The 21,218-nt window shown below is 50.8% G+C and overlaps 1 protein-coding gene across 1 annotated transcript in view; it reads left to right on the top strand.

Moving 5' to 3' along the window:
• The window catches only part of ENPP6 (ectonucleotide pyrophosphatase/phosphodiesterase 6), a 90,006-nt gene extending 80,849 nt beyond the window's left edge, over window positions 1-9,157 (top strand). The window contains exons 7-8 of the mRNA XM_006772668.2: window positions 3,209-3,332; window positions 8,111-9,157. Of these exons, the coding sequence (XP_006772731.1) occupies window positions 3,209-3,332; window positions 8,111-8,316 (330 nt within the window). The 3' untranslated portion in view covers window positions 8,317-9,157. The remainder of the gene's footprint in view (window positions 1-3,208; window positions 3,333-8,110) is intronic.
• The last annotated feature ends 12,061 nt before the right edge of the window (window positions 9,158-21,218 follow it).

The raw sequence follows: 21,218 nt of genomic DNA, 5'->3' as shown, positions 1-21,218 counted from the left end.
CTTCCCTAGGATGTCACCAGCTGGGGGGCAGGCTCCTTGGCCGGCAGCTGGCTATGGGCAGCCCGGGGGTTCGCGCTCTGGAGCAGGTCTGTGAGCCACACCTCGCCAGCGCTGCCTCCCCCGCGAGCACGGGGAGGGGGATGTAGGAACCCTGTGACGATGGGGAAAGCCGCTCGGTGGGAAGGAGGAGCAACAATACTTCCTTCAACGCTCCACATGTCACACATTCCATCCGGTCACTTACAGGAATGGCCAGCTTCTCGCAGAAGCAGCCGGGTTATATCACTGCGTTTGAAAGTCAGTGAGAACAGTGGTCCCTGGAGCGGATTGTCACTGTCATAGAAACTAGTGCATTTCCCTGTGACCCGGTGTGTTTGTATTTGTGGAATTTCGACTGGAATTTTTTAATCGGGTCATTGGTCTCCATCTCCCTTTCCCCCGTGCCTCTGTCTCGGGGTCCTCGTGTCCTGTGGGGCTCATGACCGGGGAAGTCGCTAGCAAGCCAGTGTCCTACCTGGCGTCCAGGAATCGCGGCCCTCTGACTGCGACGAAACTAAACTGGGACACATCCTGATCATCAGATCAGGATCTGACAGATAAGGAACAGCAACAGTCTAGCAAGTCAGAAATGCAATATGTGAATGAAAGCATCCCATGGAAAAACACGAGCTGCAGCTGGAGGAGGAGGGACAGGGGTGACGGAGATTCAGGAAACGGAGAGGCAGTGAAGTAGTGCCATTTGGCAAGCAGTCATGCCAGGGGCGATTTATGGGCTGAGAGGGGATGGTGTGCAATGCGATCTGACAGCTAAATACGCAGAGGCGAGCTCAGGCCACACCGCCACCCCTGCCCGGCCGGCATGGCCAGAGCGCCTTGCCCCACAGCTCGTGCATCTGGGACCAGCCACAGCCATTCACTGAGCACCTACTGTGTGTCAGGCACTGAGCACATGGCCATGTCATCCTCCAAACACTCACGAGGCAGGTGTGTGGCTCCGCAGGTCACCTGAGCCTCAGGCGGATCACGGGGCTAGGAAGTGGCAAGGTGAGACTTAACCCACAGCCACCAGTTCCAAAGTCTCTCTCTCTCTCTACTTTATAACTGGCCGCCAGTCCGGGGAGTGAGGAGGCAAGGGACAGGGAGGGCCTCACGTCCAGGGCCTGCAGGAGCGCTCAGGGACCTCTGGCCGTGGGCCGTTCATGGTGCGTAAGGACGGGATACGGGTGACCTGGGTTTCAGTCCCAGCCTGCCTCTCGCGGCTTTAAGAACAGCCGTTCACCTCGCCGTGTGTCCCTTGGTTTCTTCAACTACAGAGTAGGGACATACCATCGCTGCTGGGATGCTGTGGCGATTTGGTGAATGGCGGCGTTGGCTCTTGGTGAACCCCATGGCACGCTGACTACATGGGACTCATAGTCTTGTGCGCCGGCCTGTGCGTTGCTGATATGTGAGCTGTTTTGCTTCTACTCCTTCACCACAACCAGCCAATTCTACCTCCTGCGTTTGAACTTTCTGGGTTATTGTACCTGCTTAGTAAGAGGATGGCTGGGCTCCCAGGAATGAGTGTCCAGTGGGCCATGCAGGGCTCGGTGTGTCCGCCTGGCTCCGGCCTCCTCAGGACTCACCTTCACGCCTTCTCTCTCAGAAGGAAGCACCTGCAGGAGAAGAAGATGTAGTTCTGGAGGGAAGAAGGGTTTCAGGGGAGGGTGGTCCTGGAACCCATCCCCATGGGGGCATGAAGATTACGATGCCTGGGTAAGAGGAGCGTGAGTGCCCTCTTCGAACGTGTCCCTGCGTGGAGAGGAGGGGCTGAGATTCTGGGCTGCTCCGGAGGGCAGGGCCAGAGGAAGGCAGGACAGGGCTGTGTGGATGGCGGAAGGTGCATCAGATGGTCAGAGTGGACCACCTCTGGGTTCCAAGGGCTTTGCGAGTAAAGCGAGATGATTAGATTAGATGCCGTGAGCCCCAGTAATTCTGACAGCAACTGCGTGTCCTGCCATTCAGTTCAATGCTACTACTCACTGTCCCGAGTTAAGAGCAGCCCCCTCACCTGAAGGGCTCAGTCCCACAGCCTGTCCCCCTTCAGGTGGCAGCCAGAGTCCGGGGTCCCCAGCCTACACGTACTTGTATTAGATTGGCTACAATGTGAGGGTTCTCACAACCCCCTTCCGGTTTGATAAGTCACTGGAATGAAGCTCAGAACTCAGAAAGGTGCTGCACTGATGATTACAGTTCTGTTCTAAAGGATACAACGCAGGACCAGCCCCGTGGAAATACGCCTCCTGCGGGGGAGGGGCGCAGAGCATGCTCGGTCCTGTTGGGAGAACCCTCCCAGCACACCAATGAGCTCGTCAGTCAGAAGCTCCTGGGCCATGTGGTACCCGGGTTTCATACGGGGTGTTGGCAGGGGTGATGAAAGCAGCTGACCTCCACCTGAGAGGTCAGAGGAAGGTCTAACCCTCTCCTCACAGGGCTGGTTCCTCCTGAAGCAACCAGTCCCTCCCCCAAGGTCAGGCCATTAGCCCAAACGCAGGTGAGGGAGCAGGGGCTGCCTATGAATAGCACAAAGATCCTGTCACTCAGGAACGTCCAAGGGTGTCAGGAGCTCTGCGCCAGGCACCGGGGGTGAGGGCCAAATGCACTTTCTATTATCCCGCAGGAACACGTGATCATCCCCTCGTTCGCAAAGATGCTATATTTAGTGATTCTAAAACTGATTATGGCCCTGGCCGGTTTGGCTCAAGGGATGGAGCGTCGGCCCGCGGACTGAAGGGTCCCGGGTTCTATTCTGGGCAAGGGCACGCACCTTGGTTGCAGGCTGGCTCCTGGGTCTGGTCAGGGCTCCTGTGGGAGGCAACCAATCCATGTGCCTCTCTCTGTGTCTCTCCCCTCCTTTCCACTCTTTCTAAAAATCAATGGAAAAATATCCCCGGGGGAGGATTAATAAAAACAAAACAAAACAAAACAAAACAAAACAAAAACACACAACAACAAAATCTGATGACGAGGTGCAGGGTACAGTTCAGCTCTGAGGGAGAGAATACCTGCCTGAGTAGAGAGGGAGTGGGCGGCCTCCAAGGGACTGAGCCCCCGGGGTAGGCAGTGATCCGAGCGGATGGCCCGATGCTGAGAAGGCGGTCCCACGGCTGCCAGGTGCTCGCTGACCACGGTGTCGGGACCCGGGAAGTAACTGCCTTGTTGGTTTCAGAGTCGAGAGCTGCTTCCGTTCTGGATGAACAGCACTGGCAAGAGGGCAGGCTGGCAGCGCGGATGGCACGGATACGACAACGAGCTCATGGACATGAGGGGCATCTTCCTGGCCTTCGGACCCGGTAGGTGGGGAAACAGCAGGGTTCTCTCCGTCATCCATTCCCCAGGCCGCGTCCCCGGGGGCTCGTGGCGGAGGGCAGGCTGGCCGATGGCTTTATGAGCCGCGCTGAGCAAACCCAGCCGGTCTCCGTGAAACCTCTCTCGCTGGCTCGCTTTCAAATGCTTCTTGGGTTTGGCAAATGTGGCTGAATAGTTTTCCTTGTAAATTTTAAACCTTGAGTGCAGCCCGGAAAATGTGTTCCACATGTTTGCGATTCATTTTTCACTTAATTCATCAGAATGTGATTTCACAGCCATCCGATGTCCGGGAACGCTTACCGGACGCCGGGGTGCTGACAGCTGCGAGTTTCAGCGCCGGCGTGGTTGCTCCCCGGCCTGGCTCTCCACACTTCTTCCTTGTCGAGGGCACCCAGCTCTGCGGGGGTCACTCACTTAGGGCAACCAGAAGCCGGCCTGCGCTCCAGGGCAGCCTCGGAAATGACCCGGAGGCTGACTTTGAGAGTTAGCCAGGATGACGAGGGGGGTCTTGGATGAAAGCAAATGTACTGTGCCTTCCTCGACCAGATGAATTCTAAGGCGGGCAGAGAGCAGGGGTGAAGAGGGCCTATTTGGGCATTTGCTTCAATTATTTAGAGCACCGGAAATTCACATTTTGCAAAAGTTTATCAACACTCAGGATCATACTACTACCTGACACCCCCTTCTTTAAAAAAAATAATTAGGATAGCCTAGCCAGTTTGGCTCAGTGGATAGAGTGTTGGCCTTCAGATTGAAGGGCCCCTGGTTCGATTCTGGTCAAGGGCATGTACCATGGTTGCAAGCTCCTCCCCGGCCCAGGCCCTGCCGTGCAGGAGGCAACCAATCAATGTGTCCCTCTCACATCAATGTTTCTCTGTCTTTCCCTCTCTCTTCCACTCTCTCTAAAAATTAATGGAAAAATATCCTCTGGTGAGGATTAAAATAATAATAATAATAATTAAGATAAAGAGCATTCAACAGCCCCTACCAGTCAGTTGACTGGCTCATGAGCTATTCTCTTTCCCAATACTGCCCCCCCTTTCCGGTTAAATACACCCAACCGACCCTCATACCCACATTCCAAATGCCCCTTTCTGGGTGTTGATCAAAATGCTTCCATCCATGAAACCCACGCTTTCCTTTCAAAGTATAAGCTAGAGGTTACTCCTGGAAGCCCCGCTCTTCTTCCCGATGAAGCAAGACAAAGACGAGTATCCACCCCCTGCTGTGGCTCACTCCCCTTACCCCCACACAGTGGCTGAGAACCCGAAGTGTCAGTGTCTGCACCCTCCGAGGGCCCGCTGGCAACCTGAGCTTAGGCAACACATGGGTCCGAATCCTCTCCCACGTGGGATCCAAGTTCCCGATGCTGAAGGGAGAATCAGAAACAGTAGCAGCAAGCATTCAGGGAGCCTTGACCGGGTCAGGACCTGGGCCCGGGGTTGGGGGGCGGGGGCGTGCAGAGGCTGTCCAGCATGTTGCCATCAACCAAGTAATAGCTCTCAGGTGCTCCCTGTCAGCCCGGCCCCTGCCAGATCCAGGCAGCTCAGAGCTGGATGAATGAGTGATGAGACCCTGAGGATGCCTTGGAGGTCAACGGCTAGATTAGGCTGGAGACACGCCAGGGCCACAGCCTTTATACGGAGAGCACCAGACAGCCGGGCTTTCGTTCAAAACCACCACCTCCCCCTTCCCCAGAGAGAAAAAAAGATCACGAATGCAAAACAGTTGTCAGTTGAAGGAGTGTTTATGAGCAAGGCCGGGGCATATTTTAAAGCAGAAACAAACCAAACATGTTAAACAAAATACCAAAAGCTGCATTAGCTTCGGGTTGAGTTCGGTGGGGGAGATTCTGTCCATTAGCAAAGGCCTTCATCCCGGGCTCCTTGACTACTAAAAGCCTGAGTCTTTTATAGACCGAAAGACGACCCCTGATGCAAACCGCCGGGGCTCGTTGCAAAAAGGTTCCCAGGCAGATAGAGCCGGGAGAGCCCCCGCCAACCGTCCCGTCTCCGCTTCTCATGAAAGATTGAACAGCTTTACACACGGGCTGTTTACTCAGAAGACAATTTAAGAGCAAGGCCATTAATAGCTCTCTCGCTGCACTTGGAGATAAAGGCACATCCCTGCTGATGAATTGTAGGTGCCTCTCGCTTAGGGAGGAGGTCGGGCATCCTTGCGGCTGCCCGCATGCAGGGGTGGAAGTCAGGGAGTCTGGCCCAGCGAAGAGAGAGGGAAATCAGTCAGGAAGGTAGCCTGTCTCTGGTTAATCCCAGCTTCTAATCTGAACCACCTAATCCGGCCCCAGAGAACTCCAACACAGCAGGCCTATGATTGAGTGAGCTGTGAGCGGACTCAGAGAACAGCCCTAGGTTGCAGGCACCTCCGGAGCCTGAAACCGTCTCGCTTTGAGAGAAAAAGTCTTTATATCCGAAAAATGTCAACCCCTGGGAATGCCTCAGATTCCCAGGCCGGTTCAGAATGCCACCTGGAGCTAGCAGAGCTTTGGCAGAGTCCTCACAAATTGGGTGGGGTATGGTTTTGCTCTTCAGGAATTTTCCAGAAGCTCCCGTTCCAGCCTGAATCATGTCTGCATTGGGCCCCAAGTCCCAGCCCTGCAGAACAGGAAGCCATGACCCCGGTGGAAATGGAAAGAAAACCGAGTTCTCCTTCCTGCTTACGGGCACAGGATTTGATTTTGTACTTTGAACGTAAAAGGATGCTCTATCTCCAACACTTTCGTCTGCAGAGTTTATCTCAATGTTTCCGTCAAGAGTTAAAGACGTGATTGGGAAGGCCCACTTTGGATTTACCAGCGTCTGCCACCTCCCAGAGCCTCCCGCCCACACACACGGCAGGGGTGTGGCCCCCACGGGATGGGGCAGTGTAATCAGCACACCCAGGCTCACGGCAGGTCAGCAGGAGGGAGAGGACTTGCTTTCCCATCACTGGGGCGACCTTTCCATTGATTTCTCTGGCTGCAGAGGGATCACCTCTGGGGAAGTACAGCCACCACCTTTGTTTACGTGTACGACTTGCCCGGGAGGTTCTGGATTTAAAAAAAAAACTATTTGTCCCCCGAGATGATGCTGACTTTTAGCTTCCCTGCTCAAAAGTAAAGTGAGCCCTCCAGAGGCTGTATGGACTACTTTCTATCCATCATTTGCCCTCGCTGGGCATCTATTCCACATGCCTGCTAATAGCACCAGCTACCACATATGGAGCACATACAACGTGCCTGCAGCTACAATGAAGTACCATTTCCCTTCCTGTTCCCCGAGGTCACCCAGCTGGGAGTGGCCGCAGGCTGTGTCCAGCCCATCCCTGCTCCGGATCTGACGTGCTCGGTGGCAGAGTTTTCTGTACGTAACTTTCTTCCACATCGGTAACCTCGGGGTGGACACAAGAGCCCAAAGTTGCTATTGGGTCGGTTTGCTTTTTCAATCAAGCATCTGTGCCCGTGTTAGCAAAGCAGTTATACAGGGCACAGCCCTCCAGCCACTCACTTCTTTAAACACTCTGAAAGGCCCTGCCCAGGCTGGATTGATGGATAAAATCTCCCTCCTCAGTTCAACCCCGGTGCAGCTTTGGGCATTTTGTTGGAAGCTCTGTTTTGGGGCCTAAAAGTGAAACTGCTTGTGGACATTATTGCCAAACTCCTCACAGACCAGCACCTGGCAGTCAGCATCTTACTGCCCCCCGGGGAAGGCGGAGGACGCCCTGGATTGACATCCCTCCTTCGGCCCCCTCACCTAGGATGCTGTGAAGGGCCAGCCCCACCTTCTCAGGCCTGTGTCCCCGCTGGAGTTCGGGGCAGTGTCTGGGTTTCTGGAAGCACAGCCTGCCATCAGACCCCCGGCCCCTTCCCGGCTCTGTAACCCCAGCCCCAGGTTCTTTTTCCTCATGAGGCCGAGCTATTTATCCGCCAGCGAAAGGCTCCAGGTAAGGCTCCCGTGGTCCTCCGAACGAGATCAGGAAACCATCGCTGCTGCTCTGAGTTCCAGCTCCAGGAGGCTGTACGGTCCACGTTCCATCCAGCACTGGGCCCTCTGGGAAGTGGAGAGACATCCTTTTTCTTTTCTTTTTTTTTATCCTCACTCAAGGGTATTTTTTCCATTGATTTTCAGACAGAGTGGAAGGGAGGGATGAGGGGGAGAGAGGGAGAGAAATATTGACATGAGAGAGACTCATCGATTCGTTGCCTCCCCCATGTGCCCTGACTGGGACTGGGGATCAAACCCTCAAACAAGGTATGTGCCCTTGACCGGGAATTGACGCCACAGTCCTTTGGTCCATGGGCCGATGCTGTAACCACTGAGCAAACCAGCCAGGGCGAGAAATACCGTTGAGTTGCCGTGGGATCTCTGCAGTAGAAATTGGCGCCCTGGCCGACCAGTGCCTGCTCGATAGGTGTCGGGAAAGATAAGAATACCTTTAGTGGGGTTTGGCACCCCAGCAGGACAGCTGAGCTTCTGGCCACAGCTGTGCTCAGCGCTCTGCAGGAAGGAGCAGTTGCAGGTGGCCCCCTGCCTCCCGGAAAGACAGAGGGCACACAGAGCAGTTATGCTCCAGGTCAGCCTGGGCGGGGATTTGTCTCTTAAAGGAACTCCTCCAGGAGCCATACAAAGTTACTTCCTTTCACAGCCCGTGCCTTCCGCACACTCCACGCCCCACGGACAGAACTGGCGTTGCAATCCCAAAGCCACCCCTCTCTGCCTAGTCACTGACTGTGATAACTTATTTGCTTGCCTGTGTCTTTCAGATTTCAAATCCAACTTCAGGGCCGCCCCGATCCGCTCCGTGGATGTCTACAACGTCATGTGCCACGCCGCAGGCATCGCCCCACTGCCCAATAATGGGTCCTGGTCCCGGGTGATGTGCATGCTGAAGAGCCCGGCCAGCGCGGCCTCGCGGCGCCTGCCCGGGGGTGTGGCCCTGGCCTTGACGCTGCTCTTGCTCCTTCAGTAGCTGCTCCTTTGTGTCCCAAACACTCAGACAAGGGGGCCTTCACGGGGGGAAGGTTTTATGTCCTCGTTGAATAATAGCTTCTTTAACACAATCAAGGCCACACACATTGAAAATATTTTATTCTTGGATGATTCTATACATAAAAATCCCTACTTCTTAAAAACAAATATCTGAACTTTAATTTTTTTTTCTGAAGATAAGGAAAATCTTGCTCTTAACTTGTTTGACTGTAGGTCAATGTGTCCTTTCTTTTTCATTTGGAAACGCAGATGAACTGTCTGAGCAAGGGCCTGTCGCTAGCAAACAGCCTTTGACAGAACATTGTGTGAGAGTCCTGGACCCCACTCTGTCCCGCTCTGCTCAGAGCAGCCCCTCGCCTGGGCCCCGTGCCCACCCAGGAGCCCGCCTGGGGCTCTATGGCCACAGGTCCTGGACAGTGCCTTCCTTCCCAGGGAAAGGGGGCTCCCCATGACAGCTGTGGCCGCCATCTGCGCCTGTCCCAGCTCATGGAGTTTTTCCATCTTCTACAAAAACCCCAAAAGGGTGTTATCTTAGCTTGGGCCACCCATCAATCAAAATCACGAAGGATTGGAGAACTCAGAATAAGGCAGCAGGCATGACTTCCCTCCCAAAGTCGGGATGCACAAAAATGGCCCCTTCGCCTTGAGGAGCAGAAGGGCTTAGCGTAGGTCGCGGCTTCTGTGTGACTTCTCACAGGGTATCACGGCCCGAGGCCCCGCCTGTAGCAGCCCCTGGGTGCTGTGGGGGGATGGATGGGTGGCCCGCCGCCTGCCAGGGTGAAGGCCTTCTCAGAGACTACACTCTGGATCACCACACACAATGTAGACCAGGGGTCCTCTAACTACAGCCTGCGGGCCACATGCAAATACAAATATTGTATTTGTTCCCGTTTTGTTTTTTTACTTCAGAATAAGATATGTGCAATGTGCATAGGAATTTGTTCATAGTTCTTTTTAAAACTATAGTCCGGCCCTCCAATGGTCTGAGGGACAGTGAACTGGCCCCCTGTTTAAAAAGTTTGAGGACCCCTGACATAGACTATAGCAACACCCGACACACATTACAGCTGGGAAAGATATCTGGCGGATGAGCGAGTAGACACATTTGCAGAAATCTCAGTTCATTGCTTGGAATGGCGATGCATTAAGCGTAAGATTTATGTGTCCGTGTGCTGGAGCTTTGCTTGTTAAACAACAACAGCAAAATGGATCCCTGAGTGACCCAGAATTCCAAGGAAAATCGGGGCGGGGTGGGAGGAGAGAACCTGATGGAATCAAATCCCCGTCACTCACCAAAAGGCCATTTGTTGGGAAAGTGGTGCAACCGCCACCTGAGAGACCTGAGGTCTTAGAGCCCCCGAGACGAGCCGCTGAATCTGGTTGAAATGTTTTCAGTTAATCATCAAGCCGGGTGCAGGGGATCTTGCACAAACAAGGGACAGCTGCATCTTTAAGCGATCGGAGTCATAGACACACGTCGTGGCATTAAAAATGACTTTGCGCTAAGCGAGGCGGATCTGCCGGTGCAACATTCGTGTCAGGAAGACAGCCTCGGGTCTCCTCGGGACCGTGAAGCCCTTCCAGGCTGTTGATCTCAAGGCTCACCCTGACTCCAGAAGGCGAAGCCAGCCGCCTGTGTGCCTTGAATCCTGGGAGCAGAGGGTCCCTGCTTCAAAACGCCCACTTCCTCTCCACACAAGCTTCCTAAGGGCTTACGTAACGTGTTTTTAGAGTGCAGCGTCGGATCCAAGGGAACGCAGGCAAACCAGCCTTTGTCTGGCTGAAAGCAAATCAGTGCCCTCAACACTGGCAGCGGTTGTGAAGTGCGCACCTCTTGTTCCAGGTTCCCTCTCTACTTAAAGGACGGAGCTCTGATGAACACCGCCCGGCCCACCTTCCTGTGAAGCAAGGATCCTGAAAAGTGGGTCATCCAATGAAGGGGGGCCTACACATGTATACCGTCTTGCATTTGTCTTTCATGCACTATTCTACCCCCCCCCACACACATACTCATGCCTAAAACCTTCAAGTTACGTAATCAGATTTCAGATATTTGTCTGACAAAGTGCAGTTACTCAGTAAATACTCTCGAAGCAATGAATGAGAATGAGGAACTTTTGGAATCATGACTATTGTTAACTAGTTAAGAGAATTCAGCCCCTAAATGGAGAAAAAACTTTGTGCCTAAAAGAATGCATGCATTTTAGCGGCTAGATTCTTTTTGGCTAAAGTCCCCCCCCCCCCTTTAATTTTTGTTTTAAAGGTATATTCTTTCCCCCAGGAAAATTTTACTTTCTCTAAATGGTTTTGTTCCACAGAAGTAAAATCTGTGAGGATTACATACAGACAACCTTTTCTGGATTATTTTACTACTCCGTGGCTAATTTCAGGAGGATGATAGCGATATAGCGATAATTGGATTGCCCTGCCAATAACAAAGATAAAGGGAGGGAAGATCCTTAAATCGAAGAGATGAATGGCCACTTTCCCTGTCTATAGGCACCATCTCCAGAACCCAATCCAATTACGTTCTGAAGATGTAAGCATAAGTTAGAACAGGCCCGAAGAATTCTTTCTCACCTGGAAGAGTTCTGAATGATAAAATTCCCGCTCTCTTCACTCTTAAAGTGATCTGGGAAATCCATGTCAGGTCTGAGTTCAGACCCAGCCACCAGCTTGCATATGTGCTGGGATTGTAAGCATCCCCTGACCCACCCTCAGAGACGGGGGCTGGCAGGACCTGGGTGGGGCCCCGCGCGTGTTGACACTGCAGTCGCACTGATGGAAGGTCTGGGTTTGCTCTCAGCAGAAATGGTGCTGAAATGACCCTGGTAGACCTGAGTCTCCCGACAGTCCTGCATAACCCACCCGTTTCTCCTGGGGCCTCCAGCCCTCCTTAAACCAAAGCTGTTCACCCCGGTGAGGGAGAGGGGAGCCGAAAAGGCAGCGTGGGCCTCCCCACACCCCCTCCTCCTTGTGGGTCTACATTCCCAGCGGTGCTATCAGACCAACTCTTGTTCAAGACACAACTATTTTATGGATTTTCTAAGTGGTTTGCATTTCTGTAAATATCAGGGGATTTCCAAATATGATGGCATGTTTACTCTTTTTAAGCAATTCGTGACCAACCAAGTCAGCGCGGGAGGGTGGGCGTAGTCTTATAAACATGGGGAACTTGGTCTCAGGTACGTGCCATGAAAATACGCTTCTGTGTTGCTTTGAGATCATAAAATAGCATTGAGCGCAGTGCCTCGAATGTTTCATAAATGTCCCATAAATATGTGTTGAATGAGGGAAAGAATAAATGTCATTAAAATGATTTGCTTACACCTCAGATATTCTCTGTCTTTAGTACCTCAAATTAAATAAACTTTACACTTTGGGTTTGCTTCCTTATCACCCGACCGGTAATTATACTTCATTCCATAAACTAGACATCTTCCAGCCCAGCCTTACACATTTGACAGAAAGAAGGAAGGAAAAAAGAATGGAAGGAAAAATGGAAGGGGAGAGGGAAGAAGGAAAGAAGGAAGAAAATTAGGTTTTAAATATACTGAGCGTATTTTTAAAAAACGTAACAGCTTTATCGAGATTTAATTCACATGCCATAAAAAACTCCCAGTTAGCGTGCTCATAGAACCCTGCAGCCATCACCACCGTCAGGTTCAGAACCTTTTTATCAGCTTCAAAGCAATGCCATGTCCATTCGCTGTCACTCCCATCTCCTCCCACCCCCACCCCAGCAGCCACTCAACTCGGCTCTGTGCTAACGGATTTGCCTCTTTGGGATATTTCATAAAAATGGAACCATGCAATCTGGTCCTTTGTGGCCGGCGTCTTTCACACAGCATAATGTCTTCGGGGTTTAGCATGAATCATTATTCTTTTTATTTCCAAATACTATTCCATTGTGCAGATATCCTGCATTTTACCTATCTGTTCACTAGTTGATGGACACACCTTTTTGGATATTATGAGTACTGCTGCTCTGAACATTCATGGGTGAGATTTTGTGGGTATATGCTTTCGTTTCTCTTGGGAATATGCCTGGAGTGGAATTGCTGGGTCTCATGGTGTCTCTATGTTAAACTGTTGAGGAACTTGTCAGACTGTTTTCCAAATTGGCTGCACCCTTTTGGAATTCACCAGCAGGCTTCCGGACTTTGCACATCCTCACCCACACTTGTTATTGTTTAAATTACAGCCATCCTGGTAGGTGTAATATGATCTCTCATGGTGGTTTTCGTTTGCGTTTCCCTAATGACCAACGATACTGAGTATCTTCATGTGTCTATTGGCCATTTGTCTATCTGTGCTGGAGAAATGCCTGTTCAAGTCCTTTGTCCACATTTTTTACTTGAATGTCTGTCTGTTTTTAGTAAGTTGTAACCGTTCTTTATATGTTCTGATACAAGTCCTTCAGAGACACGATTTGCCAATCCCTCTCTTCTCATCGCGGGTCCTGCATCTGGAAGTGCTCCGCAGCCAATAGGAAGGGAGGTGACTGGTGCACCAAGTCGGAAGGTGCAAAGACCAACCCCCAGGAGTTTCAGATGCTGGGTGCTGAATGCCCGCGAGGGCCTTTCTTTCCTGAGCCACCCAGCACACTCCCTGGGCCAGGGCGAGCTCTTAGGAGCATCACTGTGGTGGCTCCAGGGTCACCAAGGTGACTTAGGAGGACCCGGCATGGCCTGGTCCACATGGGGCCACATGGGACCACCCATCATCTGGCCCTTGGAAAGGAGCCCCACACAGCTCACTTCCCTGTGCCCCGCCCCCCCCCACCCCCCCCAGCACTGCTGGCTGCCCTGGGCTCCCTGTTGAGCTCAGGTGCAGGGCACTCCAAATTGGGTTTCACATTTTTTGCCAGAAGCCCTCATAAATAAGGCATAATTCTGTGAACTAAGGTTCTCCCAATTATGAGTCTTATTTAACTCTGAGCAAAAGAATGATTCATTTTTTTTCCTCTTAAAGGAAAGAAATCTGTCAGGTAATTGCCAACAGTTTGTTATAGTCTCGTCAAGTTGAAAACACAGTCAAATAAGTTTAATTGGATCAGGTCAGAGCCCAGGTCTGGCTTATTCATCTGTGTATCCAGATCCTGGAACAGAGCTGGGCACAGAGTAGGCCCTCAAATACTTGAGAAATGGATGCTAATGTTTTGAAAGAGCATGCTGACTGTGTGATACAATTATCTGACATCACAGAGCTGCCTCTGGGACACCCTGCCCATGTGGAATGAGTCCCTCCAGAGAAGGCTCAGACTGACAGGGACGGAAGAATAGCACACGCCACACCCTTTGTAGGGGTTGAATTGTTCCTCCCAAAAAGATATGTCCAAGTCCTGGTCCCTGGTCCCTATGAATGGGACCTTGTTTGGAAACTGGGTTTCGCAGATGTAAGCAAGTAAAGATGAGGTCATGCTGTACTAGGGTAGACCCTGTGCCAATGACTGGCGTCCTTATAAGGAGAGGGGCATTTGACCCAGAAACACAGGGAAGCAGGTGATGGAGGCAGAGCTGGGAGTGATGCCTCTGTAAGGATCAGTGGCACCACCAGGAGCTGGAAGAGGCAAGGGGAAGCCTTCCCACAGCCTTCGGAGGGAGCATGGCCCTGCTGACACCTTGCTTTCAGAATCCTAGTTCCAGGATGGCGAGAACACACCTTTCTGTTGCTTTAAGCTACCCAGTTTGCGGAAATTTGCTAGAGCAGCCACAGGAAACGAATACACCCTTCCAGTTGCTTTTCGAATCAGTCTCGTTCAGCCACGATTGTTTGAGCTCCTCCTCCATACCAGGTGCTGTACTGTGTTTGGGGAAAATAGAGAAAGGAAGACACTGTACCTCCTCACAGAACTCACAAGGCGCTCATTCCATTTCTTCCATTTATGAGCAGAACTGAATTCTCACTTCTGGGCAATGAAATGTTCTGGTTGCTTCAGGCAATGCCTGGAGAGTGTCAGAAAACAGGATCCGCACGAGGAGAGAGGGTGCCCCCTAGAGCAGAGGAGCTGGAGGCCGAAGCTCACCCGCTTGTGCTTCTGATGGCACCTCGCCCACCGCCCACCGCCCACCTCCTCCTTTGGGATCTTGCTCTTGGCCATTGGATGTCCGCCCTCCACTCTCTGCTGTTTGTGTAATTATCTCACAGTAAAAGCAAGAAATGATCACATTACTCACCTGAGTAAACACCACCCTTGTCTCTCATTCCTGTGGAATTAAGTTCCAAATCCTGCGGAGGCCCCGACATGTGCCGTTCTCTGCTCTAACACGGCCCCCACGTCCGGGAGCCCCATCCCACTCTGTCTAACTCACTTTTACTCCCCCCCCACCCCCCCAGCCTGGATTGTCTGCAAACCCCTCCATATTCCTTTATTGTTTTGTTTATTACAAACCAGGTCACAGTGCTTTGTTTTTGTTTTATTTTTATTGAATTTTTGGGGTGACACTGGTTAACAGAATCACGCAGGTTTCGGGTAGGTGCACAGTCCTTTAACACATCATCTGTACACTGTATTGTGTTCCCCAAGTCAAGTCTCCAAACTATTTATGTCCCCCATGCCCTCCTCCCCTGCCCCCAACCCTCTCCCCCTGACACTGCATTGCAATAATTTTTTGCTCAAGTATCTCCAACTAGGCTATAAGCAAAACAGAATGCTGTGATTGTGTCTTCTCATTTTTGGAGTCTCCAAACAAAGTCTGGAGCAGCAATGACATCTGCCACAAAACAGTGGGTAATTATCTGGTGAATAAATGAATGAATGAATAGATGAATGGATGAATGAATGAATGAATAGGTGAATGGATGAATGGATGAATAAAGCGAAAAGATCAGGACACTGATCAGAAGCTCTGAGCTCGGACAGAGCTTCCTACACTAGCGATGGGTTGGAAAAGCCTGAGGCAGGAAGCGCTTTTGTGGAAAGCAGCAGGATTTGACAAATGACTAGCTGTGTGACACGGGATTCAGGGGGCAAGGATTTCTTTCCCAGCATTTCAGCAGGCCCCCTCGTTAGCCATGAACAAGGGGAAGTGTAGCAGATGGGGAGACAAGAGAAGATAAATGAGCTCTGTCTTCACCATGTTTCATGTGACTCTCACCAGGACTCCACTACCAGCCTGCGTGGTCCTTTCCCTATGGCTTGGAAGGGTTTGGAACCACAGCCTCTGAGTCCGATTTGCCTTTGACCCGGGGAGCTGGTGGCAGGGGGAGGTGGAGAGGAGCTTTCAGAGGGAGGAGTCCTCTTCATGGAAAAGCCTTGTCTATGCCTCTCCTCTCTCCTCCGCCTTCCTGCTGCTTCAGAAAGTCTGGCCTCAGTGGTGTTGGGGGGACAAGCAGGAACCGAACTTCACCAAAGCCATACCCCTGCACTCCCACAGTGGGAGGTGAGGGCCGGAGGGACAGGGCTGGGGGGGAGGGGGACAAGAGCAGGGGATAAGGAGGTGGGTCTGCCTGCTCAGACTTAGAGGAAAAGAGCAGAAGGAATTCTGGAAGCTCATCACTGTCCAGACCATAGTTCAGCTCAACACAGCTAAGAGGGGCTTGGGGGCCAATGAGCCATAAACATTATTTCCCTGGGCACCTCTGGGAAGCTGCATGAAGGGTAGGTGGCTTGTGGGGGCTTTGGCATCCTGGATCCAGGCTGCTCTCTGCCCCTGAGGCCTAAAATTAGCACCTGCCTGTGCCTGGTATCAGGAAATGCGTTTGACTCCAAGCGTCTCTTGTTTGTCTCAGGCAACTGAGCTGCCAATAAATTAAACGACTTGCCCAAGTTCACAGAGCTAGGAAGGAGAGATCCTGGTGAATGTGACCCTGGGTGTGAAGACAGGCCTCACGGCCCTGGCTCAACCTGCCGAACCCACCAATGTCCGTCAGCCCTCCCTCGAGCCCCCACCCCCAAAACAAGCGAGTGAAGTCAAAGCAGGATCTTGCGAACAGCTTCAGGCACTCTCTCAGCACCCATCCTCCCAACCTGTCACTCACGCTATTTCTGGACCTGCCAATGGTGATCCCAAAGTCCCATCATATGACCTCTGTCAGCCCCTAACGAGGAGAAACAGTGTATCTATATGCACATCATGTCATAATCTCAACAAATTCCGTTTTAGTTTGGGGCATGGGGTTCCAAACCTGGCTGCCCCGAACTGAGTGAGGAAATTCATCGTGTTAATGCCCAGGCTCCAACCCCGGAGATTCTGATGCTAATGGTCTGGAGGGGGCCCAGGTGTTTGTATTTAAAAGAAATCCTCCCAGGTTATCCTAATGTACAACCAGGAATGAAAAACACCAAAAGGAAGAAAAAAAAAGTAAAAGAAGAACAATATGAGTAGAAACCCTTTGAAGAATGCTGAGGGGCATGCACGGCTTGAATAATTTTAATGTTAGCATTGCCCAGGATAGGAAATTCGTTGTATTCTGCCATGTTGTGGAAAATACATCTGTCAGGATGCGGGAAGGTCTTTAGTGCTGTCTAATAAACAGCAAAGTAATAAAAAACCAGCCGGAAAACGGTTTCTGTTCGAAGTGGACCGCGTTGGAGATACACTCACCGCAGAGTCACAGCAACTTCGCCAGGAATCCTGCTCAGAAGCACCGACGCCAAACAGGAGCCACTCGCCAGTGGCCGGAGCAAGCTTCGGGGATCCAGTCAGAACCGCAGCAGACCTGGCCTGGGCCTCAGATATGAGCGTTGGTGGAGGGTGAAATTTAGATGGTCTTCGTGGGAAATGGTCTCACCTGGGTTAACGTCAGTTTGAACTGAGAAAACCAAGCTAGCAATGAAATGAACACGGACGAGGTTACGTTGGGCAGGGACCAGCAACGTCCCACCGGGAGAGCCACGGAGGGTCAATAACCCCTGAGCCCAGCAGAGGGCTTTGCATCTGGACCGGCCAGCGCCACCCCGTACTGACTAGGGAAAGGCCATCCGGGGAGCGGTCCTCAGGTCCCACAGGTTCGGCACCGCACGCAGAGGGGAGCTGCCCGCGGGACCCGATGTTCGAAGTGGACCGCGTTGGAGATACACTCACCGCAGAGTCACAGCAACTTCGCCAGGAATCCTGCTCAGAAGCACCGACGCCAAACAGGAGCCACTCGCCAGTGGCCGGAGCAAGCTTCGGGGATCCAGTCAGAACCGCAGCAGACCTGGCCTGGGCCTCAGATATGAGCGTTGGTGGAGGGTGAAATTTAGATGGTCTTCGTGGGAAATGGTCTCACCTGGGTTAACGTCAGTTTGAACTGAGAAAACCAAGCTAGCAATGAAATGAACACGGACGAGGTTACGTTGGGCAGGGACCAGCAACGTCCCACCGGGAGAGCCACGGAGGGTCAATAACCCCTGAGCCCAGCAGAGGGCTTTGCATCTGGACCGGCCAGCGCCACCCCGTACTGACTAGGGAAAGGCCATCCGGGGAGCGGTCCTCAGGTCCCACAGGTTCGGCACCGCACGCAGAGGGGAGCTGCCAGCGGGGTGGGGAGGCCAGCGGAGCGGAGGACAGAGGGGTCAGATTGAGGAGATTCCTCCCCAATTCATTCACGTCAGAGGCTCACCTCACCTGCGTGCCCACCTGATGGGATGAAAGCATCGCGATTTCTTTCCCTGTGAACACCGGCTGCACTGTCCCAGCCCCCACTGCTACCCAGGTGAGTGCAATAATGAAACCTGCGTCATTAAATCCTCGGACTCTGATGCGGGTGGTGGGCGGGGAAAGCTGAACTTTTAACGCAGTGGTTCTCAACCTTGGCTGCACATTAGGATCACCTGGGAAGCTTTTAAAAATCCTGATTTCTGGGCCTCATCCTCCGGAAGTTCTGTTTCTTTGTTATGGGGTGGGGCTAACAAAGAAACAGAACTTCCGGAGGATGAGGCCCAGAAATCAGGATTTTAAAAAGATTCCCAGGTGATTCTAATGTGCAGCCAAGGTTGAGAACCACTGTTAAGAACAATGAGGACAACTACAAAGGCAGCACACAGTATTTAAACGTCTGTGTCAGTAACTAAGCCAAACCAAGCTCCCCCCCAATCAACAAAAGAACACACTGAAAAGAATGACAGCAAATATGATAAATGGCGAATGGCCTTAACCTTTAAAACACCCATAGGACTCAGTAACAAAATCATTTAGACTCCAATCAGCAAGTGGATAAAAGGCATAGGTCACTATATGCTGTATAAACACTTAACGAGCAGGTGAAATGATTCTGTAACTTCATAACAGGAGGGACTCTAAGTAGATTAGGGAGACTGCTTGAACCCCCGCTCCTACAGTTTAGAAAAACTACTTTCAAAGAAAAACGTGAAAAGTACTGAAGTCAAATCCTCCACTAAGATACTATTTTAAAGTGGAAATAAGGAGCAGAATAACAGTCGGACAACCGATGAAAACCTGCCGGGAAAGCAGTCATGAACTAGTCAAAACCACAACTGTTTAAAGATGAGCTCAATTACATCAGAAACAACATAAGATTGGGGAGAAAAAAAAAACACGAATCAAATTATAAAAACTCAGAAAGGGTTAAACTCAAGAAAGAATTAGAAATGAAGAAACAATTCCAGAAATGAGATCTAAACTAGATGGGATAAAGAGCTACTAATCCCAACAGATAATGCTTTAGGGCAGCGGTTCTCAACCTGCGGGTCGCGACCCCTTTGGCAGTCGAACGACCCTTTCACAGGGGTCGCCTAAGACCATCCTGCATATTAGGTATTTACATGACGATTCATAACTGTAGCAACATTACAGTTATGAAGTAGCAACGAAAATAATTTTATGGTTGGGTCACAACATGAGCTGTATTTAAAGGGCCAGAAGGCTGAGAACCACTGCTTTAGGGGAAACAGAAAGTACAGTAAAAATCAAAACTAAATGAAGAGAAAGTGACAAATAGTGAAGAGAGGCAAAGAACATCGAACATGAAGTAATAGGAATCCAAGAAGAAGAAAACCGAAGCGAAGAAAGAGGACCCATGTGAAAACTAGAAGGCAAAGGAATGTTGCTGAGACGGAGAGGAAAAAGCTGACCCGACGGGCCGAAGGGACGCCTCACATACCTGGGAACGCAATCCAGAACCGCTAACATCAAAACGAAAATTTATTGGGTTTCATGACAAAGAAAACCTCCTTCGGGCATAAGCAAAAAGAAGTGATTTATCATGAAAAAGACTTTTCAAACACAGCACTTTATGGCAGAAGAAAATGTACTAACATATTTGAGGTACTAATGGGAAGAAAATGTGAGCCAAGGATTTAATATCCAGCAAAACGGCTTTTCAAGTATGAACAGTCCAAACTGTCATCGACATGAAAGAATTTGGGAAGTATTGTGCCCAGAAAATATTCCTCTTTTCTGATGAATCTATTAGAGAACAAGCTTCAGACAACCAAAGTGACCAGGGAAACACTGGCACAGGGCCTAGCGATGAATGTGAAACAAACAGGTTCGGCAGAGCGAGGAGAGAGCGCAGCACGCAGGGGCCGTACGTGTTGACAACAAACACCTGACGTAGCTGGTTTTAAACGGGGGGGGCAGGGATGTGGGGAGGGCATGTGCCAAAAAATTAACTGCTGTGAGCAGTCTGATCAGCGGTGGGAATATTTGTGATGCTATCACATAACTAATGTGGAAGAAAGCAGATGAGCCACTGTGAGCTATTTTAATTTCATGATCCCTGTGCTATTGAGAGCCAGGGTTTCCAGTGTGGAAGAAAGGATATCGACTAGAAGAGGTTCAATAAAACCTCAGGGTCCTGAATTTGAATTGCAAGTATCAGTAAAAACTTCTAGGGATTTTATCTTTAAACTAGAGGCCTGGTACATGAATTCGTGCATGGGTGGGGCCCTCGGCCTGGCCAGCAATTGGGGCCATTGGGATGTTCTCGTCCAGTCCTGATCGGGCGGATCCTGAGGGGAGGCACCACAGGAGGTTGGCTGTGGGAGCGCACTGACTACCAGGGGGCAGCTCCTGTGTTGAGTGTCTGCCCCCTGGTGGTCAGTGCATGTCACAGCGACCAGACAATCAGTCATTTAGTTGACCGGTCCTAACGGTTGCTTAGGCTTTTATATATATAGAATAGATATATACTTTTTAGCTCTGTCCACTGAAAAAGACTTGGAAACATCACATTCCCAGTAGCATTTCTAGTGTCTAGGTTGTGGTTTTTAAAACAGCAGTTCCCACTGAATGAAACCAGTGCTTCTTAAAGAAAATGTTGATTTCATGTCATCTCCAATATGTACAAAAAAATAAAAAGGCAATAAAAAACTTAAAGAAAATACACCAAAATATTAGCAGGTGTTTCTGGGAAATGTAGGTGATTTTCATTTTCTTCTTTATGCTTTCAGTATTTTATAAATTTTCTCTAGTGAATCTATACATACAAAAATTGGCCTTTAAAATAAAAAACAGCAAACAAATTATGTTATGAAAACACACCTATAAGCTAAATATATTTTTTTTAAAATTTATTGATTTCAGAGAAGTAGGGAGAGGGAGAGATAGAATCACCAATGAAGAGGGAGAATCACTGATGGGCTGCCTCCTGTACGCCCCACACTGGGGATTGAACCTGCAACCCAGGCTTGTGCCCTGACCGGGAACAATGACCTCCTAATTCTTGGTCCATGCTCAACTACTGAGCCACACCAGCTGGGCTAAAATAAATATATTAAAGTATATCTTTTGAAAGAGGATTACCAGCCAGCCAGAAGGTAGGAATTCAAAGTCGTTTTTAAAGGAGCCCTTCTCTGAGGTCCTTCACACACATTGGTCTTTCTTGACAGAAAGGTTCAAGTCTATGGGCAGGAAGGGCCCTGGGAGCAGTTATGACACGTGCAGCCCAGAGCTGCCTGTGTGAGTCTCAAGACTCTCCCAGGTGCTGCACCCC

Source organism: Myotis davidii, unplaced genomic scaffold, assembly GCF_000327345.1.
Source record: "Myotis davidii unplaced genomic scaffold, ASM32734v1 scaffold184, whole genome shotgun sequence".
Taxonomy (NCBI): domain Eukaryota; kingdom Metazoa; phylum Chordata; class Mammalia; order Chiroptera; family Vespertilionidae; genus Myotis; species Myotis davidii.
Note: the sequence above shows the minus strand (reverse complement) of the source record. Positions and strands in the feature narration are given on the sequence as shown.